This window comes from Chiloscyllium plagiosum, unplaced genomic scaffold (assembly GCF_037043375.1).
Source record: "Chiloscyllium plagiosum isolate Xiang-an unplaced genomic scaffold, Cpla_swu_hap1 HiC_scaffold_33, whole genome shotgun sequence".
Classification (NCBI taxonomy): domain Eukaryota; kingdom Metazoa; phylum Chordata; class Chondrichthyes; order Orectolobiformes; family Hemiscylliidae; genus Chiloscyllium; species Chiloscyllium plagiosum.
The window spans coordinates 30,930,953-30,958,196 of NW_028270171.1; the positions used below are offsets into that span (position 1 = coordinate 30,930,953).

At 40.2% G+C, this 27,244-nt stretch overlaps 1 protein-coding gene across 1 annotated transcript in view; it reads left to right on the forward strand.

The window, feature by feature from the left end:
• LOC122542344 (putative ATP-dependent RNA helicase DDX17) overlaps positions 1–27,244 on the forward strand; it is a 43,743-nt gene extending 16,499 nt beyond the window's left edge. The window contains exons 5-13 of the mRNA XM_043680022.2: positions 5,757–5,822; positions 6,627–6,768; positions 7,724–7,884; positions 8,112–8,284; positions 8,808–8,918; positions 9,266–9,327; positions 12,332–12,391; positions 19,183–19,416; positions 24,516–27,244. Of these exons, the coding sequence (XP_043535957.2) occupies positions 5,757–5,822; positions 6,627–6,768; positions 7,724–7,884; positions 8,112–8,284; positions 8,808–8,918; positions 9,266–9,327; positions 12,332–12,391; positions 19,183–19,416; positions 24,516–25,147 (1,641 nt within the window). The 3' untranslated portion in view covers positions 25,148–27,244. The remainder of the gene's footprint in view (positions 1–5,756; positions 5,823–6,626; positions 6,769–7,723; positions 7,885–8,111; positions 8,285–8,807; positions 8,919–9,265; positions 9,328–12,331; positions 12,392–19,182; positions 19,417–24,515) is intronic.

Genomic DNA, 27,244 nt, shown 5'->3' on the forward strand with positions numbered 1-27,244 from the left:
AAAGTGGAGTTGCAGGTAGATAGGATAGTGAAGAAGGCGTTAGGTATGCTTTCCATTATAGCTTAGTGCATTGAGAATAGGAGTTGAGGGGTCATGTTGCGGCCACTGGTGAGGACATTGGTGAGGCCACTTCTGGAATACTATGTGCAGTTCTCGTCTCCTTCCTATCGAAAAGATTTTGAGAGACTTGAAAGGGTTCAGAAAAGATTTACAAGGATGTTGCCACGGTTGGAAGATTTGAGCAATAGGAAGAGATGAATAGGCTGGGGCTGTTTTCTCTGGAGCATGGGGCATGGATAAGGTAAATAGGCAAACTCTTTTCCCTAGACTGGGGGAGTCTTGAACTAGAGGGCATAGGTTTACGGTGAGGGGAAAGATATAAAAGGGACCTAAGGGGAAAGTTTTTCACGCAGAGGATGGTGCATCTGTGGTTTCAGCTGCCAGAGGAAGTGGTGGAGGCTGGTACAATTACAACATTTAAAAGGTAGCTTGATTGGTATGTGAATAGGAAGGGTTTAGAGGGATATGGGCCAAGTGCTGGCAAATGGGGCTAGGTTAATTTCGGATATCTGTTCGGCATAGATGAGTTCAACCAAAGGGTCTGTTTCTGTGCTGTACATCTCTATGACTTGATAAATGTGTTATTGGCACAGCCAAGGAGAGGTTTTGTTACTCTGGATCTTTGAATTTTTCATTCATGCTTGTCTTTCAGAAGTTTATGCAAGGTTTATACAACTGTATATATATCTGGATTCAGAAAGCGTAGATTCTTTTTAGATATTAATCAGCAAGGCTGTTGGGGAATTAAATGGACAGTTCCCATTTAGGCCAATGCAAGATTTGGGTTAGACATTAAAACTGCCTCCAGAATCGCATTCTTTTCTGACACTTACGTAATTGTCAGAGATTCAGTTTTTCGATCAAGACATTAAAACAGAGTTTTGATTGTTGTCTCAGTATATGTAAAATATGTTATAGTTATTTATAAAGAAAGGCAGGGAATTTTTGGCTGACATTTGTCCCATAACTAAAAATAATTAACTGATCACTCAATTGAGTGCTGCTTATAAAACTGAGACACTGAATAAATACTCACGTTCTCTTTGCTAGTCCAGAATGATCATGTTAGTATAGTTTCACTGGATAATGAAAGGTCCACTGCTGCAAAATGTCATGTGCTGCTGTTGTGCTGGGAGCATTAATTCAGTTAACTGCTTAGATAAAATCACAATGCAGTTTCAGTCCAACTCCCCACAATCATCTTGAGTCTCTGACTAATAGTGCACTCAAATGTTATCAAGAGTTTTTGAGTCATTCATCAAAGGTGTAAAGTAGGACTTAACTCCTGGGCCCTAATAATCTCTCTTGATGCTGCTGCTGTCTCAAAATTCTTTTGCATTCTCATGATGCCACCTTTGCAAGAAATCTCAAATGAATCTAGTGTATTTATCTATTTTGCTTTACTTACAACACAAAATTGAACTTGTTCAGATTGCTTTTGGATAAAGACTCACACATCGGCTGTTGATGAGTAATGAAGCAGATTTATTTAAATAAAACCAAGAACTGCTGATGCTGGAAATCCGAAACAAAAACCAAAATTGCTGGAGAAACTCAGCAGATCTGGCAACATCTGTGGAGAAAACAAAGGGTTAATGTTTTGGGTCCAGTGACCACCTTCAGAACGAAAACTAGTGAGAAAAGGTGTGTGTATGTATGTATATACTGAAGATGAGGGGTAGGCAGGCTAAGGGAGTAAGAGGATGGGTGGAGATAGAACCCAAAGGAAGAGAAAGACAGGCAAACAAAGAGATGGGTATTGGAGGCCAGGAAAGGAGAAAAATTGAAAATGGGGCTCATAAGTGAGAATGGGTTGGCTGTGCTGTGCTGAAATGATGACAAGGCCTGGGCTGTGGGGGTGGGTATAGAACAAGGAAGAAGGTCTTCAGGCCCTAAAGGTATTGAACTCAGTGTTGAGTTATGAAGGTTGCGGGGTCGCCAACGGAAAAGGAGAGCTGTTTTTCCACCTTGCTCTCCCAACACCTCCTCACAATACCTACCCATGCAGTCGTAGAAGGTGTGATACCTGCATGTTTACCCACCTATCCAAAGCAGCAAGACATACCATTCAGATGAAGCAGCAATTTGCCTGCATTTCAATCAGTCTTGTCTACTCTATTTGCTGATCACAATGTGGTCTCCTGCATCAGTGGGATGAAACACAGTTTGGGTGACTTTTTGGAACATCTGCGTTTCTGTCTGCAAAAATGACCGAGGTTGCAGTTACACGTCACTTCAACACAGTGTTCCCTGGCCAACGTTTTTGTCTTGGGCCTGCTGCAGTATTCCATTTGAGGCTTAGCACATAGCACACTCTCTCCATAAATACTGCCATACCTGAGTTTTTCCAGCAATTTCTTACTTTGTTTCTATTCTCACCTACTAATGGTCCCCATTATCAGATTTTCTCCTTCCCTAGCATACCATTATCCATTTCTGGTATGTCTTTCTTTCCCTCTCCTCCTATCACCTTACTCCTTCCCCCACCTTGCTGTCTTCAACATATCTACCACTTTTTCCCAGCTACTACTAGTCTGATGAAGGGTCACTGGATCAAAATATGAATCTTCATTCTCTGCCGAATGCTGCAAGACCTGCTGAGTTTCTCCAGCAATTCCTGTTTTTATTTAAATCTAATATGGCCTGTTCAGTATTGCCCATGTGACTCCAGTATAGGTACTAAGCGATTGTGCTAGAATATCTGAAACATATGGAAGGTGAATCCCATAGTCTATAGAGAAAGAAAACAATGTGGGTGAAAATGGCCAGACGATGGTAAAGGACTTGTTTCAATGCCACCTATTTTCCTTCAGCCTTCTTGACCCCTTCACTACCTAACATCTCACTTCTGCACTTCCCAGTTTCCCACTAGACATGATAGGAATAGTTTAACTTAATATATCTGACAAAGTTGCTGCCTTGCCCTGAACTCCTACTTAGGTGAGACTAACTATGCATCTGCAACTCAGTTTGCCCTCTTTCTTCCAATTTCTTTTAAATGTCCTTCACTGTGTTGAATATCGAATATTGTGAAATGAATACTTGTCTTCGGTCTTCATCCTGGTAAAGGAGACTGTAGGTTTGGAACTCAGTAGAAGGGACTGTGAGGAACTTGCATATTTTGATATAGGAAATAAGGTATTGGAAGTTCTGATGGACTTAAAAATGGACAAATCCTCTGGCCCAGATAAATTGTGTCCCAGGCTGCTGTAGCAGGCGAGGCAAGAAATTAGAGGCTCTGACACAGGGAGATCATGCCTACCAAATCTGTTAGAAATTTTTGAAAAAGTGAGTAAGTGTATGGATGAGGGAATTCAGTTGATGTAAAAGCAAAGCTTTTGACAGAGTATCACATGGATGTTAAAAGCACATGGAATTCAGGGAAACATGAGATGGATCTGAAACCGGCTTAATAATAGGACACAAAGGGTGGTAGTAGAAGGCTGTCTGCATGGCTGGAGACTAGTGTCCAGCAGTGCCACAAGGATCGGTACAGGGATCCTTATTGTTTGTTATATGTGTAAATCATACAGATGAAAATGTGGGAGGAATGTTAAGCAAATTTGAGGATGACACCAAGTTTGTGGTTAATTGTAAAGAAGATGGTTGTAAGTTACAGGAAACTGTAGATGGGTTGGTTGGATGGGCAGATGATAAGTGCAAGGTGATGCAGTTTGGAAGAAGAAACAAGATGAGTGAGTATTTAATGAGTGCCTGGACACTGGGTATCTCAAAGGAATAGAGCGATAGAGTCATAGAGATGTACAACATGGAAACAGACCCTTCGGTCCAACCCATCTATGCCGACCAGCTATCCCAACCCACCACAGATTACTGAAGTCAGCCGAGCACATAAATAGGATAGTTAAGATATGAGACGTGCTTTCATCAGTCATGCCATAAAGTATAACAGCAAAGATGTAATGTTGGGAGTTGTACAGGAAGGATGTTACAGCACTAGAGAGAGTACAGAGGAGGTTCATCAAAATGTTGCATGGGTTGGAGCAATTGAGCGAAAAGGTGAGATGAGATAGTCTTGAATTATTTTCTTTATAGTAGAGAAGGCTGAGGGGGGAGCATGATTAAGGTGTATAAAATTGAGGGTATCATTAGGGATAGTAGGGAGCAGCTGTTACCCTTGGTTGAGGGCTCAGTCAGGAGGGGACATAGTTTTATGGTGAAGGGCAAGAGATTCAGAGGGGATTCAAGAAAACAATTTGCACTCCGAAGATGGTAGGAATCTTAAAGGCACTGTCTGGAAAGGTAATGACGGCTAGAAACTTCACTTTTTAAAAAAAAAAATTTGGATGAACATTTAAAATATCATAACATTCAAGGATCTGGAACAAATGTAGGAAATTGGGATTATCGCACATTTAGTTGTAGTTATTGTCGGTGCATACTTGATGGGCTAAAGGACCTTTCTGCAATAAATAACTCGATGACTCCACTGGAATCTTGGGTTGCTGGCATTTTTTTCATTGTTAGCTGCCTTTGGCATTAATTTGGGCCTCTCTAGCTAACCCACCGTAGGTCTGTGGTCCTGTTTCCCTATCCCCGTATCAGGTTGAAGCAAACACTCAAAGACAGTATGGCTTTACCTCCTCCATCTTTATTCTGGACCCTGGAGGGAGAGAGAACAATCGCCTATGTGCAGAGAGACATGAGTTCTCAGTCTTCTCTTGAACAGCAGATTCTTGAGGAATTATATGGTCACTTACAGGGACCAGCTTCCAAATAAGGCAACATCTATGTTGACTAGGTGACCGTTACAATCAGCGACCATCAACAGTAATGATTAAGCCATCTGGCATTATACAGTGGATGTTCTTAACCTTGTTAACTGGCATTACATAATTGATGATTTTCACCTTTTTAACTGGCTTTACATAATGGATGCCTTTCACCTTGTTAACCAACTAGGAGGAGAAAGTGAGGTCTGCAGATGCTGGAGATCAGAGCTGAAAATGTGTTGCTGGAAAAGCGCAGCAGGTCAGGCAGCATCCACGGAGCAGGAGAATCGAGGTTTCGGGCATAAGTCCTTCTTCCTGAAGAAGGGCTTATGCCCGAAACGTCGATTCTCCTGTTCCCTGGATGCTGCCTGACCTGCTGCGCTTTTCCAGCAACACATTTTCAGCTCTTGTTAACCAACTACCCTTGCCTTCAGCACCTTATTGTTTACTGCAAGTCCTTATCTGGTCAAAGTCATGCTAGCTGAGCCTTTTGTTATACAACTCAAAACTTAACTCTTTCCCTACCTGCTCATACCTTACACACTTTCTCAGGTCAACTGGTTGCACTCTTACCTTGAGTCACAGTTTGAGTCCTAATCCATTCCAGAAACTGAGTGAAGCAGCTACAGATGGTTGCATACACTGCATAGTACTGAGGAAATCAGTGATATCACGTTGTATCAGTAGGCACAGAGCTCTTGATGCCATATGCATTTAAAGTTGCAATGCATCAGTATTAATTAGAAAACCCAACAAATTTATCAATAAAATTGTAAGAAAGGTTGGTTACAGGAATGGACACTGCTAATATATTGTGATCTAAATCTAGATTGTAGCTGCAGAAGTGGGAAAAGAAAACATCAAGACGTTTGTTGTTCATCTGAGTGTTTAACAGTTTTATGAGCAAATGTGTAACATGGTTAGATTGTTGCAAAGAATTGTAACTGAGTTTTTATTTTCCAGTACTTACTGCCAGCCATTGTGCACATCAACCACCAGCCATTCCTGGAGCGTGGCGATGGTCCCATTGTGAGTGCTTTACTTTAAACTCATTAATGTCAAGCCCCACTTTTGTGTTTGAACACATAATCTAGTTTGACAGTGCAGAAGAGCCCTGGGGGAATGTTAGATGTTAAAAGTGTGGTTTTTATCAATGAGAGGTTAATCCAAGATACAGTCCATCTGTTCAAGTGAGGTGAAAGGATTTATCCATTCCTCAATTCAATATTTCCTCGACCAAATCTACAGAAAACAACTTTAGAGGCCATTCTGATTATTTTTTTTTCCCCCTGTAATCTTACACACTTTCTCAGGTCAACTGGTTGCACTCTTACCTTGAGTCACAGTTTGAGTCCTAATCCACTCCAGAAACTGAGTAATCACAGTCACCAAAAAAACAAAAGCTGCACGTTTTTGGATGTGAATGCTTTGCCATTGGAAGCATTGAAAATTCGAAGTATTTTGTTTCAAAAGTGAAAATTAGCTAAATGTTTGAGCCAGAAAATCTAGAACTGCAGGAGATGTTGGTAGAAGACACATTAAGAATTACATTTACAATTAAATTTATTTTTCTTAATGCTGTTTCCCACATCTGTCCTCAACATCCAAATGGCTGATCCCAGTTTAATAGGTGGCCTCCATAATTAATAACATAGAGGAGAAATTACAAAGCTAAAAAGGGTTAATAAAAGTTTTGAGTTTTGAAGGAAAAAATGTTTTAATTTGAATATTATAGAAAAGAAAATGAAATCACTGACACTTACACTTGTTCTATTATTCTGTGCTAAGCCCATCTTTTATCATGTTCTGATTGCTGGGTTTCACTTTTCACAGTGCTTGGTATTGGCACCAACTCGAGAACTAGCACAACAGGTTCAGCTGGTTGCAGAAGACTATGGAAAATCTTCACGTATAAAGAGCACTTGTATTTATGGAGGGGCACCTAAAGGCCCTCAGATTAGGGACCTAGAGAGAGGTATGTGCTAACCCCTTTATTGTGAAAAAAAGTCATAATTGTTGAGAATTTTGAGGTCTCCTCTGTATGTTTACACTGCTAAGATGACTACCCAGTAGATCTTTTTAAAATTTATGAAAATAAATTTTCTGTAGCTAAAGCTTCTCCTGGACATACACGGCTCAGTAGGTTTAAGCAATAAGTAGCTGAGTCATTCAAACAAAGATGATCTCAAATTCTGTCTCTAATCTGTCCTATTTGAACTTAACTGGTATAGTGGTATGGAGTTTTTTAAATCTTGGAAGGAGTGCCTTGACCTGATTTAAGTCCTTTTAGAATTTAGCATATGCAAATACAAGGATTGAGCTCAGCTATTCTACATATCACAAAGCAATAGTCTGCAACTGACAAAAGTAAACAATGTGCTGTTTGTGCCACTAAGGTACTAGGACTGTTTCAGGAACTTGATGCTTCTACATTTCGTCAATCCATATGTACAGACTGCTAATGCAGTGTATTTCTGGCCCAAGAGATTAAAGCACTACCCAAGATTCTAGTGTATTTGTACTCTGCTTCACCCTAGATAGATCAGGTTTACTTGCATTTAGAACTCTGTTACTGTGTTCATCATTTTCCTTTTGTCGCTGCAAAGCTCATTTAAAGTAATCTTGTACTCATTTAATCATGCAAAATAAAACCATAGTTTATTTTTCCTTGTTTTGCAAATATCAAATTCTGTTTGCACAATTTTTATGCAAGTTGGATAGTAATCTTCAAATAACACTTCCATCCTCTCACCCAGTTCACTCCATTTTAATTTTACATGCAAATTTGAACAGCTTAATGTAGGTTTCTGAACCTGGGTTGGAGGTAGGAATTCAAATAAGCATCCGTCTTTCCCACCTATCACTGACTCTTAGATCCCAGAGCAAGCCTCTGAACTGTATTTTCTTCATCAGCTGTTTCTCTGTTTTAGGAGTAGAAGTCTGTATTGCAACCCCAGGCCGTCTAATTGACTTTCTAGAAGCTGGGAAGACAAATCTGCGTCGATGTACTTACCTGGTCCTGGACGAAGCTGACCGCATGTTAGATATGGGGTTTGAACCTCAGATCCGGAAGATTGTGGAGCAGATCCGGGTAAGAATAGTGTCAGTTGAAAGCATTGTGAAAATTGCACTGTCTCTATAAGGCAGTGTAATGCTATTAAAATCAGGCACTAGTTCACACAGCTTGAGAATAAATGCCCTTCATTCTGAACAAAGTAATGCCATCAGTATTTTCATAGTCTGAAACTGAAGTAATTGAAATTGACACTTTGTGGAGATGCATGGTGTGAGAAACTGAATAACTTCTCTTTTGTTCAGCCGGACCGACAAACCCTGATGTGGAGTGCTACTTGGCCTAAAGAGGTGCGGCAGCTAGCAGAGGATTTCCTGCGTGATTATATCCAGATCAATGTTGGAGCCCTGGAGCTGAGTGCGAACCACAATATTCTCCAAATTGTTGATGTGTGTCAGGAGACTGAGAAGGATCTGAAGTGAGTGTGCCTTGATACTTTGTCAGGTGGTACCTCACTCTGTGAGGTGGAGGACTTCTCATAATGATGTCTGTATTTATAGACTCATAGGAAATTTGCACAGAGTGGAACTGCTCAGCCCATTTCAATATCTGTCTAACTCATTCTTAATATTTCTGCAATCAGCTTCCACCATCTTTTGAAGCAGAACAATCCATGTGCCGACCACTCCCAGTGGTTGAATGAGAGTTGAGCATTCTTATCTCCTATATAATAATTTACCAACAATCTTGAATGTTTTTGGTCAGTGGTATAATGTCTTTTTGGAGATGTTCATTACCTGTATTTATGTAGCACTGTTATTTCCAACTGATCAGAACTACTCTAAATACTGCTTGAAATGTTTTTATCTCCTGCTGTCTACTACTTTGTGAAGTTTCATTGCACAACCTATTTCCTACACTAGCATCTAAGAGTAAAATGCCTAAAACTGACTCATTAAAAACACCACCTCTCAGTCTTGAATGTGTGTATTCAATTGTAGATTGCTACATCTGATGGAGGAAATCATGGCAGAGAAAGAAAATAAGACCATCATCTTTGTAGAGACCAAACGTCGCTGTGACGATCTGACTCGGAGAATGCGGAGAGACGGGTAGGTGTTGTTACGGTCCCCAACCCTCAGATTTGAAGGAAGCATTTTTTATTTATAGCTATATCAGGTATATGAAACTTGAATTTTTGATATTTTAGTGAGAGGTTATTAATTGACGCACAGCACTGTAACTTGGATGAATGGATAAGACATACCAGGGTATAGAGACTGTGGAGCAGTTCAACTGTTGTGCTTTCCAGACTGAGTAGCATTTGTGCCAGGGAAACCCAAGAGGGCAAGTGCAGACCTGCTTTCAGAAGGAATTGACTTGTGGGTGGTTCCAGAATATGGTGACAACCTTGTTTTTTGCCTTTTTAAAGCCTTGCTCCTTTTCTTCATTCTTGTAGGTGGCCAGCAATGTGCATTCATGGAGATAAAAGTCAGCCTGAGAGAGACTGGGTCCTAAATGGTAAAAATGGATGTCTTTTTCATGTTACAAGCAAGAGTTTTTTTATGTAATTAATAACTTAGTGTTGTTTTAGTATTATGAATTTCAGTTACTCAAATGAATTGTAGAATTTGGGTTTGTAACCATTTTCGAGCGTTATTAATGAATCCCATTTTCAAGACAGATGGGAACTCCCTAAAGACCATTATAAGAACCGATAACACAAAAAAAGACCTTTGGTTCAACCCATTCTTTCCACAGTTGATTTAGTTTCTTTAACTCCTTGAAGCTACTGTGTAAACACTCCTCAGTCCCTAAAAGGTGGCCAGCAGAGTTTTGAAAGTGCAATCAGCAGCCTCTGGATCTGCTGAATGAAGTTAAGTCATGATTTGCTTGCATTCACTGGCAACAGAGAGTGAGATTGGGGGGGTCGAAGGAGAAAGATACTTTGTGAGTGCAGTGGGGTGGAGGAGGGTTTTATAGATGATCGATTGTATTGTTGCCCAACCTCGTCATCTACTGTAAACTGACTTTCCGTTTTACTTATCCAAATTGTATTCTTTCACACTTTGCCATGCTGATCTCCAGAGGCTATGCTTCTCCCCCCTCAGCATTCAGCCTGTCATCCAAAAGGCCATAACTAAGCATTTTAAGTTTTGTAGAACATAGAACGGTACAGCACAGAACAGGCCCTTCAGCCCACGATGTTGTGCCGACCATTGATCCTCATATGAGGTAAACCTAATGTACAAACTGTCAAATTTCTGTGACCATATACATGTCCAGCAGTCTCTTAAATATCCCCCAATGACCTCGTTTCCACAACTGCTGCTGGCAACGCATTCCATGGCGCTCTCAACTCTGCGTAAAGAACCTGCCTCTGACATCCCCTCTATACTTTCCACCAAGATGCCTGCCTTGAAGAAGTTTTCCTCCTCTCTCTACAAGAATCTCAGGGAGTCCCCCTCCCACTGCAACTCCCAGGTCAAACTTCCAGCGCCGCACTGTCCCCTTGACTTGTCTGCACTTGTCCGACCTGCCTAGCTCCTTTTCCACCTATCCACTCCACCCTCTCCTCCCTGACCTATCACCTTCATCTCCTCCCCCATTCACCTATAGTACTTTCTCCTCTCCCCACCCCCACCCTCCTCTAGCTTATCTTTCCACGCTTCAGGCCCTCTGCCTTTATTCCTGATGAAGGGCTTTTGCCCGAAATGTCGATTTTGCTGCTCGTCGGATGCTGCCTGAATTGCTGTGCTCTTCCAGCACCACTGATCCAGAATCGGGTTTCCAGCATCTGCAGTCATTGTTTTTACCCAGCTTAAAACTATGACCCCTCATGTTAACAATTTCTGCCCTAGGAAAAGTTTCTCGCTATCAACTCTATCTATGCCTCCCATTATCTTGTACACCTCAATTAGGCCCCCTGTCTTGCTGTTTTTTTCCAATGAAAAAAGTCCGAGCTCAGTCAATCTCTCTTCGTAAGAGAGATCTCTCTTCGTAAGTTTACCAGCATCCTGGTAAACCTCCTCTGAACCCTCTCCAAAGCATCCATCTCTTTCCTATAATAGGGCGACCAGAACTGGACACAGTATTCCAAGTGCGGTCTAACCAAAGTTTTATAGAGTTGCAACAAGATCTCACGGCTCTTAAACTGTTAATGAAAACCAAAACACCATATGTTTTCTTAACAACCCTGTCCACCTGGGTGGCAATTTTAAGGGATCTATGTACCTGCACACCAAGATCCCGCTGTTCCTCCACACTGCCAAGAATCCTGTCTTTAATCCTGTACTCAACTTTCAAGTTCGACCTTCCAAAATGCATCACTTTGCATTTATTCAGGTTGAACTCCATCTTCCACCTCTCAGCCCATCTCTGCATCCTGTCAATGTCACGCTGCAGCCGACAACAGTCCTCTATACTGTCAACGACACCTCCAACCTTTGTGTCGTCTGCAAACTTGCTAACCCATCCTTCAATCTCCTCATCCAAGTCATTAATAAAAATTACAAAGAGTAGAGGACAAGGAACAGAGCCCTGTGGAACACCACTCACCACTGACTTCCAGGCAGAATATTTTCCTTCCACTACCACATGCTGTCTTCTGTCGACCAGCCAATTCTTTATCCAGACAGCTAAATTTCCCTGTATCCCATTCCTCCTGACCTTCTGAACGAGCCTACCATGGGGAACCTTATCAAATGCCTTACTGAAGTTCATATACACAACATCCACTACTCGATCCTCATCAACTTGTCTAGTAACTACTTGTTTGTAGTATCTACAAACTTCATAATGCTACTTCCTGCATAATAGTCTACTTCATTTACAAAAGTTGAGAAGAATATGAACTGAAAACTATTCCTTGCATAACACCTTACTATCTGGGGGAAAAAAATTATCCATCTATTTCAATTACTCTACCACTTTCTGATTAACTCCATGTACCTCCATCTATTAATTTCTCGTATGACGTTTTGTTAGATACCTCCTTGAAATCCTATATGTATTTGTACAGCACTGGTCTTTCCTCGACTGTTTTCCCACAAATTGCTAAAGTAGCTGCTGCTTGTAGCTCCCCTATACCAAGAGATCTATTATGCTATGCCACACTCCTCTGTCTTGTGCCATCCTATCATATCTGCAACTGCTTTTTGACATCCATTATCCCAACTATGCTTAGGTTGACACTCTTTCTGCACCCCTTCACGTCCTCTAGAAGAGATTTCTATAGCTTTTTAACTTTGATCAAATGGTCAAACTGGTGACATTTTCTTCTTTGGGTATCACTCTTTTTAAAGTTCTTTTTGCTCTTGCAATTCCTCTTTTGTGAAATTATTTTTGATATGTGTTTTTGAGCTCGTATGGCAGCATACAAGTATTTAACGTTTTCAATTGCTTGTAAATAATTTACACATAAAATGAATTGAGTTAAGCTTCCTGTATATTGAAGGAATGAGAAGAGATGATATGGTTTTACACATAGTGTTTGTAATGAAGTGCTTTTCTCCTATTCCTGCAGAATTCCGATCCGGAAAGGCACCAATCCTTATTGCAACTGATGTTGCATCTCGAGGTCTAGGTTTGTACTCAACTTGTTTGCAGGAAAAAGTATTACAGATCAAGCTATGAAATTGCCTAAACTGAAAGAGGAAAGCGATATTTAAAGTGACGTAGTGTGATTTCCCCACCATCTTGAGCTTTTTAAATAAGTGACTTATTTTTGTTTTTTAAAATGTCTCTTTGTTTTTGTATTAAGGTACAGGCCTGCGGCAAGGCCTAGGCATGACAAAACGAGCACCAAGAGGGAGAGGAGATATCCATCTACCGCCACCTACATAAACCAAGCTTAGCCTTACCGTGTGGGGTCTTAACCCCTATGCACTGGGCTGGCTGTCCCAAATTTGGGGTCTTCGGATAATGTTTACCCCGACTTCTGTTATCCAGCTCGCCCTGGCACTGTCTGGTTCAACCTCTGCAGCGGACTGGTTCGTTAAATAAATAGGGTCTTCAGATAATGTTTTTTCCAACTGACTGAATATCCAGCTTGTCCTGGCCTTGTGGGGTTCAAGCCCTGCTCCAAGCCATCTTATTGGAGAGAATACTTAGGGGACTTCATAGATATTGACTTGCCCATCAAACCAGCATAGCCTAGCAATGAGGCAATAAGGCTCTGTACTACCCGAGTTCACCTATCAACCAGGATACTATACAGGTTCCAGGTAATCTTACCCATCTTAGTCAGATGGTGTACAGTGGGGTCCAGCTGAATTTATGGCTCTGTGCACAGTCTGGGCACATTTAGTTGAGATTTCTGGATACATGTTAAATGTTGCCCCTTACTTGATGAGAGATATTCCAAAAATGGGAACATGTATTCAAGTGTACTTCTGAGAGGTCAGTAGACATAGTACACTTAACCATAAGGCTGTTTAATAGCTGGTGTAAATTTGTTCTGTGACTCCAGAATTCCTTTTGAAAGTGGAGCACTGAACCTTTTGGATACTTTATTTATCAGTATTCACTCTATGAAATCTGGACTTCAATTACAGAAACTTCTATTACTGCTATATTCTGGATTCCACTTGCATAACATCAGCTGTTGCCCTCAGTTATGCTAGAGTTGTTGATGAGGTTTGAGTCATTATTATGATCCAAACAGAAACTATTGTTTTGTGTAATATATGTGAAAGATTGCATGGGTACCTGTTAGAAGTTTGGACCCTGCAGTTGCGTGATCCAGATGCAGGAAAGCCTTGCCTTTTGAAGTATTTTTTTAATGGCAATTGTGTTGTTCAGGTGCTGCATTTGTTTTCCTGGCACATCTAACACTGTGTTAGATTAATAACAAGGGGCAATAGAAATTGTGCTAATGTGCTCCCTGATTGTGCACATGTAGAGTACCCTTATTGCACTAGAAGCACTTAAAGAACCCACACTTGAAAGAGATTAATGTAAACTGCTTTTGAATGTAGCAGTGAGGCAGGCTGAACCCTTGATTTGTGGGCATCCTGATGGCTAATGGGCTTTGAAATCAGTTACAAATAGATTTGTTGTCTAAGGGATACAACTTAATTTTGTGTATCCCCAGCTTGGTCTGAAAGAGCCTGTTTAGCAATTTATCTCTTCAGTTTTCTAACAGCTGGAATTCAGTATAATTTCAGTATTTTACTGACAAAAGTGGCTTTATCTGAAACCCTGTTCATTGAAAACCAGCACAAAAGCCAGTTCCAAGATCAGAAAATTGAAAGCAGAACCAAAATTCCCTGTTAAATTCTGACATTTCCCTTGTATGATCCAAATTTGATTTACTTATAATTGGTTTACTGCTGAAACTAAGGGGCGTGTGGAATTGTCTGCTGATTAGGGGTTTCACACCAAGCACTACATTTACATGGCCGGCCAGTTCTGCACTCAAACTGTTAAGTGCCTCAGAGCTAGAAACAAATCTTTCTAGCTACTAATGGGAACACCATGCATGCACTGACAGTGGCCCACTGTTTCACACTGAGATGGACAGACTGTTCCGAAGTAACTTCCCCTTTAACGGGCACTGGTAATAAACTAGGAATTAATGGCGTATATGTTCTTGGTCTCTTTACTTTAAAGGGTTAGAAGGTTTGTTAAGTATGGCTGTTACAAAATTAGGGCCCCTTAATGGGGAAACTCCAGATGGAACAGTTTGCTCATTCTTAGTTCATACTGCAAAAAGAAACTACTGAATCCCCGCTGGTTAGCAACAATTGCAGCCAACTGATCCATCTGCTGGATTTGTGGCTCTATTGCAATCCCTGGGGTCTGGTTTCTGATGAGAACTGGAGTAACGTGGTGCAAACAGTTTACTCTCAACTACTGTGAAACCCCTACTGCCAAGCATGCCAAGTATCTCCCTCACCTTCACAGGACGTCATGTCGGGGCTTGTCCGGTAACATCTTGGGCCTGTCTGAGTTGCGCTGCCCGAAAAGCGGGTTGCAAAAAAAGTTTTTAAGGTAGGAATGAGTAGATTGCTGTTTCTGCATCTTGCCTAGCCATTGTAGAATTTACTACAAAACGAAGAACTATTTCATGTAGGTTACAGTCTGTTTCTTGTTACCGACTGATTCTACCAGGGTGGGAAAAGTTTTGTTTTGAAACATAATATTGTGGAGAGCCAGTAGACAATAGTTTATAAGGCCAGCTGTGAATATTGTGTTAGGGGCTTGAGGTTTTCTGGTGCAAAGCAAACTTTCTCTGTGGGGAAGTGCTAGTTGCAAGAGAATGAAATATCTGCCATGTGTTTTGATCAAATCATAGGAGCAGCAACATTTCTTAATATTTTTCCCAGTCTGCCATTAATAATGGGCTCTGAGTTTTAAAATCTGCAGTCTATAGTGCACAGCAATCATAGCAGGGTAATATTAAAAAGCAATCAAAATAATTTTAAAGAATTTGGAAAGTCTCAATTTTTATGCTCCACACTTTGTTTCTCTGTCCCTTATTCCTTAACATAGCTTTTCCTGTCTTTTGTTGCCAACTGGGAAAGAATTATCGGAGCTTCTCCATAACTTCAATGTCAGGGACATCACTTAGATCTTTCACTTGGTAATAATTTAAAAGATATAGTACACGAGCCCCTTGCATTGCTTCACATAATGTTAACCTTTTGTCATGGTTTGGGTTTATCATTCTAATACCTTTTACTTCTCCACAATAAAAGGCTGCTGGAAAAAATGCTCCCTCTGGTTAGTTGAGTATGTGCAAGTTATCTGAAAAATACCAACCAACTAGCAGAATACCCTATACGACACTAGAGCTGATAGCTAAGTGTTGGTCATAACTGAGCTCATCCTAGCACACTGTAATACAGTACTGGTGCGGTGCGTAAGATCACTCAGCTTCTTTTCAGTTCAGTTTGCAGTACCTCTAGTGTATAGTTGCAGGCAGCTCACTGACTGGCATTTGGTTATTCAGTAAACCTGTCTTGTGGCTTGCTATTGGTGTTAAGGTGCCCATTTTGGTGATCCACATTCTCCAAGCTATGGAAATAAATGTTAACATTGAAAAGTACTGTCGTCTTGTCACCTGAAGCTGGCAAGTAAGTTTGGCTTCATAAATGCAGCTTTCTGAGATGCAGACCTTTTACAGTTAAACAATGAGATTATAAAATATGGAAAGGTGGCTGTCATTTGTCAATAACTATGGATAGTAGGACACAGGTGATATAAGCTTTTGGCTTTCACTATTGTAATAGATTTTTGTCCTTTAGGATGGGCTGTCATTTAAACCTTGCTACTTGAGATCCATATCTCTGCTGTTTGTCTGCTTCCGTCTCTATTTGATATCAATATGTGCTATAATGATTTGTTTTTCATTTTTCATGTACATTTTTCATATCTGTTTATCTCTTTACTTCTGACTGTCTATTGGGGTGAGTAGTTCAGTCACTGTAATGTTCATCCTTTTTATTTAAAATAGGAAGAGATAGCATAGTGAAACTTGAGCCCATTCTTGTAATGAGAAACAGACTTCAATAATAGTTTGTCAGTAAATTTCAAAGAAAAATATTCTGAAATGTTTAAAAGTAAGTCTGGGATTGGGATACAGCATGGGTTGGGAGTTGCCTTGTTTTTGGAGAGTGGGTTGGAGGACCTAATTTAATGACAAACTGCAGCCCTTTGGTGCCCCCTGAAAGTCGGGCTACAGAAATGTATTCAGCCATCCATCCCAGCGTGTGGGACCTCTCGCTACAAGGGAATGCTCGATGCATGCTCTCCCAGCTCCACTGGTCCCGTGTCGCAGGGCGGAGGTCGAAAGGAGACCACCAGAACCAAAGAAACGGGATTGGCTGCGGCAGTACGATGGAGGGAGTGTGCATCGGACTGGTAAATACTACTCAACACAGCAGGGAGGAAATCTGTTGTCTAGGCATCATCTTCTAAAATGCAGATTGTAAAGGGTTAAGTTATATCATTAATCTGGAATTATCACTGATGTTTAAAATTATCATGCAGTTACTACTACAGTAGGAGCTAACATAGGGCGTGTTGTTGACCTTGATCATTAGAGTCCATGGGTACAGTTAAAATGTTTGTAGAAATCAGTTGCTTAAAAAAACTCAGACTAATTCCCTGCAGAAGGGCTCCTTTATAATTCAGAATCTGAACTGAAAAATGCTTGCTGCTTCAATAATTTCAAGATATTGTTGGCCACTCAGCTTTGTGCCCATTCACTAAAGGCAAGAATAAATTATGGTGATGGCCAGTAGAACGGTGTAGTTTTGGTTTTAGAAGGTTGTCACAAGTAATCAGTAGTTGCACGAAGCCAAATTCCAAACACATTCCAACTCTCAGATTCCAGGGTTGTTATAAGTTAGACATCATTGAGACCCAGTCTTCAGTATGAGATAATGAGTGTTTTGTAGTGTTTTGAAGCATTATAATTCTTGATTATATAAATGTATATGTATACCCATAAATATTATAATCTAGCCAAGAATTTTACTTGAGAATATTGTATAGAAGATTTCTTACGTGATTACTCCATTCAGAATATTGCAGAAGAATCTGACACTTTAGTCTAAATCTAAATATGTCAGTCAATGGTCAGCTAGTCAGTGTTGTGCCAGCATTCTGGAGTACCAGAATAGATTCTAGTGGTCAGATACCAATGATTCGATGATAATTTCTAGCCTTAAAGAGCATTGTGAACTGAAGTTCACGTTACTGCAGCATTTAGGAATTGGAAACTTGAAGTATTTCTTCACAGATCTATATTTGAGACCAGGGTTAAATAATACTTGTTATTTAAGCCAATCAAGCTCTCCGTGGGGCTTTTGGGAAATATTGGTATGTTTTCTTATTTGACAGAGTCAGTAGCTATAACTCGAGCATCACTGTGTGCCTATATACTATGTTCAAAGTAACATCATTTGTAACTTAGCTCTTCCTGTAAACTGTATCTCTGGTAGCACCATTAGCTGTTATTTTGTTTAGTATGGTGCCTGGGGAAGTGTTGTATATGTTGACATTTGGTACTGTAGAGTTATTCTCATTTTATCCTTTATTGCTAAATGACCGGGCTCCTTGTTTTCAGGAGTGCTTTAATCTGTAATTTAAATTTAATTTAATTTTAATTTAATTTAAACTGTACTCTAGTATCAAATAGTACAATAAATCCAAGTTACTGGACTTTCTGTGTAGCAATTTGTTTTTCCCCCAAAGTAAAAGTCTGAGCATATTTGACTGAAGCAAGAGTGAGGAAATCTTTGTTATTCGTATATCCTTCCTGCAAGGGTGTTGGGTTAATCACTTTTCAAAGTTAAGATTGTTTGTTTTTGTTTGAAGGTATTGGTGGTTAATGGCAGGTTAGGATTTTAGTCTGAAGTTTGTGAACTGTTATATTAAAAACTGAGGTTTCAGGGTTTTGTGAGAATGCTAAGATGAGCAAGATATTCAGATCCAGCAAATGTCCACTGTGAGATACGCCCTGCCACATAAGTTCTGTGATTCCGTTGGTACTTAGAGGTCACTTGTTCTTGTGTTGTTTCTTTTATGGCATGAAAGTGGGATGCAGAATAGTACAATTATAACAAGCTTCACCAATATTGGAAATGGATTTGTGCAGGATGGGTCATGTTCCATCTACCTTTGTGGAACTAACTCCCTCTTTCTTGTCTGTCTTTGGATCAGCCACTGTTACGTCTACAGGCTTGTCAAAGCTCAGCTATTTCTTTAACAGTTTTTGTTTGAGCTGTGTCTAAGATACAAGAAGTTGGATAGAGATCAAGTCCTGTAAAAGTTTAAAATACCTTGTTTTTTATTATGTAAAATGGTAATGCACAGCCTTTCTTGATTGAATCGGATTTATCTGCATCTCCTTTAGAAGTTAAAGCTGGTGAAAGGAGCACTTACAGGCGCTGTAAATGTGTTTATAATTGATGTGCAATGATGTCTAGTTTTCCCAAATACATAATCTCTAAGTCAGGAACTTAACTAAAGAGAAGCAATGCGTCCCAGACTGAAACGAATGGTCTGTGTTCTGGAGCAATGTGTTTTGAGAATTCCAGTTGATTTTCTGGTTGGTAGATTGGTGGATCTGCTCTCCTGACAGAGATATGTGCACTATAAGTAGTTCAGAAAAAGCTGTTTTATGTTTGTGCTCCCTGTTCTGCTGTTTGATATGTGAAGTTTCAAAGCATGGTGTGGGTTTTTAAAACTCTGCATGTGATGGGGGATCCATTGCAGTACAGTAACATAAACTGTAAAGGTACTTGTACTCGAATCTTTGTTTTAACTGATCTCTTTCTACCTGGCTGTTGTGGTGTGCTGTTTGTGCTGCTTCAATTTGGCACATTCCCCATCTCTCCACACCACACTGCAACTCTGCTTTTACAGATGTGGAAGACATCAAATTTGTCATCAATTACGACTATCCCAATTCCTCTGAGGACTATGTACATCGCATTGGCCGTACAGCACGCAGTACTAATAAAGGCACGGCCTACACCTTCTTCACACCAGGCAATGTGAAACAAGCTAGGGAGCTGATCAAAGTGCTGGAAGAGGCCAATCAAGCCATTAACCCAAAACTCTTACAACTTGTTGATCATGGGAGAGGAAGCGGAAGAGGTAACTGAATTCTTTAATTTCTCATTTTTCTACTGATTGGGCACTTCACTAGACCAGATCCTGTTAAAAGCTGATTCCTGAACACTAGCTTCCATGTAGCGAACCTGGGATCGGGAACTCGGGTCATTTTAGGAATGTCATTGCTGAGACACTTGTAGAAGGGGCGAATGTCAAGTGTTTATTTCAAAATCATTAATCAGTGTTTAAGATGCTTGCTTGTCTTCCTTTAATAGGCAGTGCCCCTTAGCTAAAACTACCTCATTATCGTGAATGTACACTGTTTTATCCAATCACTGATTACACTCAAGCCAAGATCTGAGCTCTGATTGTTAACACTTTTTCCTGTCATTTCTTGCTCTCAGTCCTTTACCTTGAACACTTTAGCCAAATAGGCAAATGGGTGGCAGGCATGGTAAGCCTTTCTAAATCTGCAAGAGTATTGAAATCAAATCTGGTTACCAAACTTTAAGAAAGATCCTGTGGCCTGGGACAGGGTACAAAAGCAAACGTGCTGGAATGGAACAAAGTTGTGGAATAGTAGTTATTTGGAGGTATTAAAGAATATGGGATTGTTCTGTTAAAAGTAGAAAAGACTGAGACGCTTGAATTGAGGTATTCAAAATAACCAGTAGTTTTGACAGAATAACAAAGTCATAGAACACAGAAATAGGTCCTTTAGCCGATCATGTTTGCGCCCATCAAAAACAATCATCTAACTATTTGCCCCTCATTTTCCAGAATTTGGCCTACAGCTTTGGTATCGCCCGTGAACATCTAATACAACTTAATGTTATGAGGGTTTATCTATCACCCTTTTATAAGCAGTGAGTTCCAAATTCCCACCACCCTCTGTGAGATTTCTTTTTTGCTTCACATCTCCTCTGAACCTTCTGCCCTTACTTAAAACTATGCCCTTTGATTATTGATTCCTCAGTCAAGGAGAAAAGTTTCTTCCTGTCATAATTGCCCCTCATAATTTGAATACATCTCAATCATGTTCCCTTTCCATCTCCTTCTCTGACTGTTAAGAAAACAAACCAATCTCCAGGCCAGGCAACTTTCTGGTAAATCTTCTCTGCACCCTCTCCAGTGCTATCAAATCCCCTCCATAATGTGGATTCTGTATACCACATTCTGTATACACAATACTCCAGCTGTGGTCTAACTAACATTTTATATAATTCCAACATAGGCTCCATGCTCTTAAACTCTAGGGCTTGATTAATAAAGGCAAATATACCATACAGCCTCTTGATTGCTATCTCCATCTGTCCTCCTACCTTAAGAGACATTGACACTAAGGATCCTCTGACACTATGTGCTTCCCAGGATCCTGTTGTTCATCAATATTCCTTGCCTTGTTTGTCTTAGCCAAGTGCTTCACCTCTCATTTCTCCAATTGAATTTCATTGATCAACTATCACCTGATGAAGGAGCGTCGCTACAAAAGCTAGTGTGCTTCCAATTAAACCTGTTGGACTATAACCTGGTGTTGTGTGATTTTTAACATTGATCAACTGGTCAGCCTATCTGACCAACCTGTCTAAAGCTTCCTGTAATCTTAGGCTAGCCTCCTCACTATTTACCACTGCACCAGTTTTTGCATCATCTGCAGACTTGTAACCTTCCAACATTCAAGTCTAAATTATTTATATGAAACACAAATAGCAAGAACCTCAACTTTAATCCCTGTGGGACACCACTGGACACAGAATTCCAGTCAGAAAACACCTTACTCATCACTCTCTGCTTCCTGCCACTTAGCCAGTTGTTGATCCAATTTGTCAAATTCCATTGGATCCCATGGGCTCTTGCCTTTGCTATCAGTCTCGCATACAAAATCTTAACAAGTCCCAAGTAGATGATGTCAAAAGCATTGCCCTCATCTACGAGGTTGGTCACCTCTTAAAAAAAATTAAATCAAGTTGGTCATACATGTCCTCTTAACAAAACCGTACTGACTGTTCTCGATTAATCCCTGACATTCTGTACTCTTCTAGGACTTCTGCTGTTTTGAGCGTTTGATATCTGCCATAAGCCTCTCTCTTCTCACAATTCAATGTAATATTCCTCGATAGCCAATATTCATAAAATTTGATAGTCTTGTGCTTTTTCTTTAAAGGAAGATATTGTCTCTACACTCAGTATTCCTTTCAAGTTGTAACTGGAGGGCACAGAATAAGTGACTAAAATAAAAGGATGTGATTAGATGTTTTACTTGCACCATCAGTTATGATCTGGAACACTACCTGAAGTAGAAGTTATAGCAGAAGTTTTTCTAACGAGCAAATTTGTAAGACCTTGAAATAGAACACACAACATACTGTAGGTGCTTTGAAAGAATCAGCTCTTATGTGAGGATGCTCGTGGCTGCTATGAGATTAGATAACATGAGCCAGAATATCAAGTGGAAGAATACACGTTCAACGGAAATATGCTGCAATTTGCATCAGCAGAACCTAGGTGTTCAAATACTTAACTAAAAGTGTGAATGCAGATAGATGTAACCATCAAATATGTCACATGTTTTATGGAGTTACTATAAGGAGCCCTCTTGTGGCAAAATGGTAGTGGCTCAACAGTTAAGAACATCTCTGAGCAGGTTGAATAAGAATGCAGGTTAAGCAACAGTACAAGTGCTAGAAAGTAACAAATAAATGTCCCTTTGAAGATCATGGATGCAGCAGGACAATGCCAGAGATTGTTAATGAAGGAGGAGTGGCAAGTAGCTAATGTTGTTTCCCTGTTCAAGAAGGGTAATAGGGATAATCCAGGAAAAATTAGACCGGAGAGTCACATTGGTGGTTGGGAAGCTATTGGAGAGTATATGTGCATTTGGAAAAGCATGGCCTAATTAGGGACAGTCAGCATGGCTTTGTGGAAGGCAGGTCATGTCTTACTGATTGTCGTCACCTCAAAAAATACAAAGGTAATCGATGAGGGTAGTGCAGTGGATGTTGTCTACATGGATTATACTTAGGCTTTCGACAAGTCCTTCGTGATATTCTCATCCAGAAGGTTAAGATGCGTGGGATCGAGATGCATAGATTCAGAATTGGCTTGCCGATAGAATACAGAGTATAGTGGTGGAAGGGTGTTTTTTTTCTGGCTGGACATTCGTGATTAGTGGTGTTCAGTAGGGATCTGAACTGGGACCTTTGCCGTTTGTGATATAGATAAATGATTCTGATGAAAATGTAGAGGGGGGGGGGTGAGTGAGTGCCTTTTTAGGCAATATAAAGATTAGGGGGGTTGTGCATAGTGTAGAAGGTTGTCAAAGGATACAGATGTATATAGATCAGATAAGGGTGGAGAAATGGCAGATCGTGATTAATCTGGATAAGTGTGAGGTGCTGAACTTTGGGAGATCAAATGTTAAAGAAACGTATACAGTTAATAGCAGGACCCTGAACAGAGGGATCTTGGGGTTCAAGTCAATAGCTACCTGAAAGTGGCCAGAGCAGTAGATACTATAGTTAAGAAGGCGTATGCTGTGCTGATTCGGGAATTGAGTACAAGAGTCAGGATGTTATGTTGCAGTTTTATAAGATTTTGGTTAGGCCATGCTTAAGAGTATTGCATTCACTTCTGGTTACCACATTACAGGAATAATGTGGAGGCTTTGGTTTACCAAAATGTTGCCTGGTATGATGCTAGAAAAACTCAGGTTGTTTTCTCTTGAGCAGTGGAGGCTGAGGGGAGACTTCATAGAAGTCTATAAAATTGAGATGTGCGGATAGGTAGTCAAATCTTTTTCCCAGAGATGAAATGCCTAATTCTAAGAGGTATGCATTTAAGGTGAGAAGGGGAGAGTTCAAAGGAGGTGTGAGGGGCAAATATTTTACAGTGGTAGGAGTGTATAACACACTGTTAGGGGTAGAGGCAGCTATAATAGGTGTTTAAGGGACGTTTAGATGAGCATGTGAATATGCAAGGAATGGAGGGATATGGACCAAGGACAGGCAGAAGGGATTCGTTTAATTTGGCGTCATGTTAGGCACAACATCGTAGACCAAAGGGTCCATTGATGTTCTGTACTTTTCAGTGTTAAAAGACTGATGTAGAGGTTTTTAATTGTCTAGAATTTTAACAGTACATAAACACCTTCTGGTTGAAGGATCAGTGATGTCCTTAATTATAAATTGTCACTGATGAGAGGAGAATTTTCAAAGCACAAATATTGTTCGGTGAAAGAAGAAAATATTCTTTTGGTTCACATTCTGCCTGTAGCACAATATGGGAGTGGAACTGTTGATGGATTAGTTGTTGCGAGATTGATGGTGTTGAGGTATTGAGTGGGACAGGGCATCATTAATTTGAGATTGCAGCAGAGAGAGGAGGTCAAAAAGGCCTTCTATGCTGTAATATAAATCTCTGGTTCAGTACCTTCCGTCAACAACTTCCGTCTTGCAAGATTTCTCCTTATTTCCAAGGAGACCTGACTAATGTCGGACTGGCAATGATTGTTCAAAATTAAATTCCCTTAACTTTCTCCTCCAAACGTTAGCTGTTGCACTGAGACAGTGAAATGGTTTTGAATAAAAGCTCTTGAAATACTGTTTTGCCCAATTTCAGAAGTGAAAATTTTAATATTTGCAACTTTCTGTAGCTTCAGTTTGACCATAATTTTGGATTTGAAGCCTTTTTTTTTGTCCAGATTATTACAGGATTTTATGAGTAATCTTACATTTGTCCAAACGGTAAAAGGGGGAAGAGCTGTAATACATGGTGCTGTAAATATATAGGACACACACTCCGTTCCCTGCATATGTAGAGTGAGAGGTTCCTCACTGAATGAGATGGGTCTCTATGCTGGACTGCACTCACACAGATTACTATGGCAGCCTGTCAAGAGGTTTGGAGCCTTTCACCTGAATGGTTTATTGTGTGACTTGAGAGAATATGCTTCAGTAGGTGGACAGAGGGGAGAAGAAAGTTACCTACATCTTTATTGTAAATTTGAGGCGAATGTATGTGGTCAAATCTGGTATTTCATTCAGCAACAAGAGATGGAATAATTTTTACCAATGTGGATGTGTTATACAGATGTGCAATTTAATTCTAATTCACTAAGCATGTTTCTATTCCCCCCACTCTAGGAGGCCGCTCTCGTTACCGGCCCACTGGCTCCAACCCTAACACCATGTACAGAGACGATCGTGACAGAGGCCGCAGCCGGGCTTTTAGAGACCTCGATGGGGATCGCAGAGACAGGGGAGATGGGGGCAGGTTCGGGAGCCAGAGAGATACCCGAGACAGTGGCGGTCCATTGAGTAAGCAGAGTTTCCGATCTGCACAGACCAACAGTTTTGGGACCCCTGTGTATGGCCAACAGTCAGTCCAGTATCCAAATTTTACCCAAAGTGGGCTGTACGGGGGGACTAACCAAGGCACATATGGGGCTGTAACTCAAGCAGGATTTGGGAAAACGGGTACCTTCCAAAGTTCAAGTGCAGGGAGCAGTTACAGTACCTCCGGTTATGGTACTGCTGCCCAAAGCACGGCTTATGGTTCAAGTAATTATAGTGCTTCATCCACTGCCACTGCAGGGCGAACCCCACAGTCCTCTGCGCAATTCAGGCAGAATGGGATGGGGCAGCAGCCACAGCCACTGATGTCTCAAACATATCAACAGAGCAACTCACTGTTGAGTTACATGTCCCAGGGGACCTATCAATTTGCACCACCTCCCCCACCACCACCTACATCACAGGGATCAAGCCGAAAATAAATTTGTTTTTGTAAATTTCCACTTTATTTCCCCATTTATAAGACCTAGGCATCAGCTCCATTTTCTACTGATGAGTAAAGTTTAAAGAGGATAAATAATCCAATTGCATTCATGTTGACTTCATTACTATAATAGTGTGCGGGGCAAGAAGCAAACTTCCTGACGCTGATCCCACATGATCAAACATGGGCCATTGTGTCAAATGTTACTCCTGACACCTACTGTAAATCCTCCTGAAGTGTAGGTTGTGTGTTAATGCTTGCAAATCATGGCCCAGTCAACCTGTTGATCACTCACTAAAATGGAAGCATCTATTGGTCAGTGCTTGAACCTTGATTCCTGCTTATCTCCGAATAAGTGTTTGAATCCTGTAGTGCCCTAGGTTCAACCACTCTCCAGAATGTTTTAAAAACCAGCTTGTTCCATTTTCAAGTGTATCCTTTAAAAGGTAGGTTTTTTGTCTGATATTCTTGTAGTGTAATTTTACCAGGATGTTCAGCAATTCTATAATTTGGCTGTAAATTGAAGCTAAAAATTCAGACTGCCCTTTTCACTGTCATAGCAAGTTTCCAGTGCAAATTAGGTTACTGTTTGTGATCTGATAAAAGAAATAAGTTGAGTCAAATGTTCAATTTTTGGAAGTCTCTATACAAACCATCAAAACTCTTTTTCCAATTAATATCGCTTTTATTTTAAGTCTCTTCCAGTTTTAATTGTTTATAAACTCACGATGTGGATAAAAGCTGTTCTTAGGCACCTGTGAAATGAAGAATCAGAAAACTTTTTTGGATTCCCTCCATAACTGCAGTAACACCTCCTTGACTGCAAGATTATCAGATTGATTTGCTTTTTAGAATTCTGATCATTGTGAGAGAGTCTGACTAAATTAGCTATTGGCTGAGAAGTTTTAACATGGTTCTTAACTTGCATAGTTGCAGTGTAGAATGGTGCTGTCTGTGACTGCCAGTTTGGGCATTGAAGACTGTCCATACTTAAATGCAGGGTCACAGTGGGAGTTATTGGGTACTTAATGTATCATAAAGTGCAATCTAAATGAAATTAACATCTATTTGGAACAGCCCATAGCATTCAGAAATAAGAACAGCTTCTCAGTAAAAGAGATTCCAAAACAGTGACAGTGAATTGTCTCTTTCTACTTGCATCCTTTACCCCCAATCTCTTGGGTTTTCACAAAGCTCGCTTCAGTTGCCGAAATGAAGTGAATAGTCATGTCCTTTTCATGCAAGCAATGAGATGTGGTTCATGTCAGTACTTTAACTTGGATTTTAAAATAGAATTGATTTCTGATGGTTTAAATTTAACAGGTAAAATATTGAACTATTACTCAACTACTTTCTTGTGGTCACAAGCTTGTTACTCTGCTATCTACGAGGACTATTGCTTAACAGTAAAAAGGGGAGCTATCCTTCACCAGCTGCCAATACACCAAACAACAGATGACTGGAAGTTGCAGTGTTGTTGGGTGCAATCTGATGCTTTAGGCTACTGTTCAATATTTTCCATACATGGGTAGAAGTGGATTCTTCCTGTTCTGTTGATTTGAGGATTTTTAAAACCAATTTCCTTGTTGTTTAATGATTGGCCAGTTTACATACTGCTTAGTATTCATAACAGTAGGTTTTCTTTCAAATATTTGAGTGCTGGATTATCATTAAAGGTAGGTGTTTCATAAATGAACTAATTAAATGTAAAAGTCAATTTTCTTTCTGAGGCATTGTACAGAATATGTAGCTGATCATTTTAAATTCTCAAACCATGTTTTTATTTGAGGTTCAGTTAGTAGGATTGCAACAGTAAAGCTTCACGATTGCTTTCCTAGGTTTTCCTCAGGTCCAAATGTCATGTCATCACAAACCACACTGTTAATGAGGTACAAACATTTTGGAGCTTTAAGTTGAGACCAACCAAACTGTTTGCCCTGAAAGGGGGAAGTCTTTGTGGTTACCATCAGCTGTAATGCTATGTTCTGTAGCCAAGTTGTTTTTGTAATTTGAATGACCTGTACCATCTCTCAGTGCTTGCATTGTTTTGCACTTGATTAGTAATGTCATTCCAGTTAATAAAACTTGAACTCTC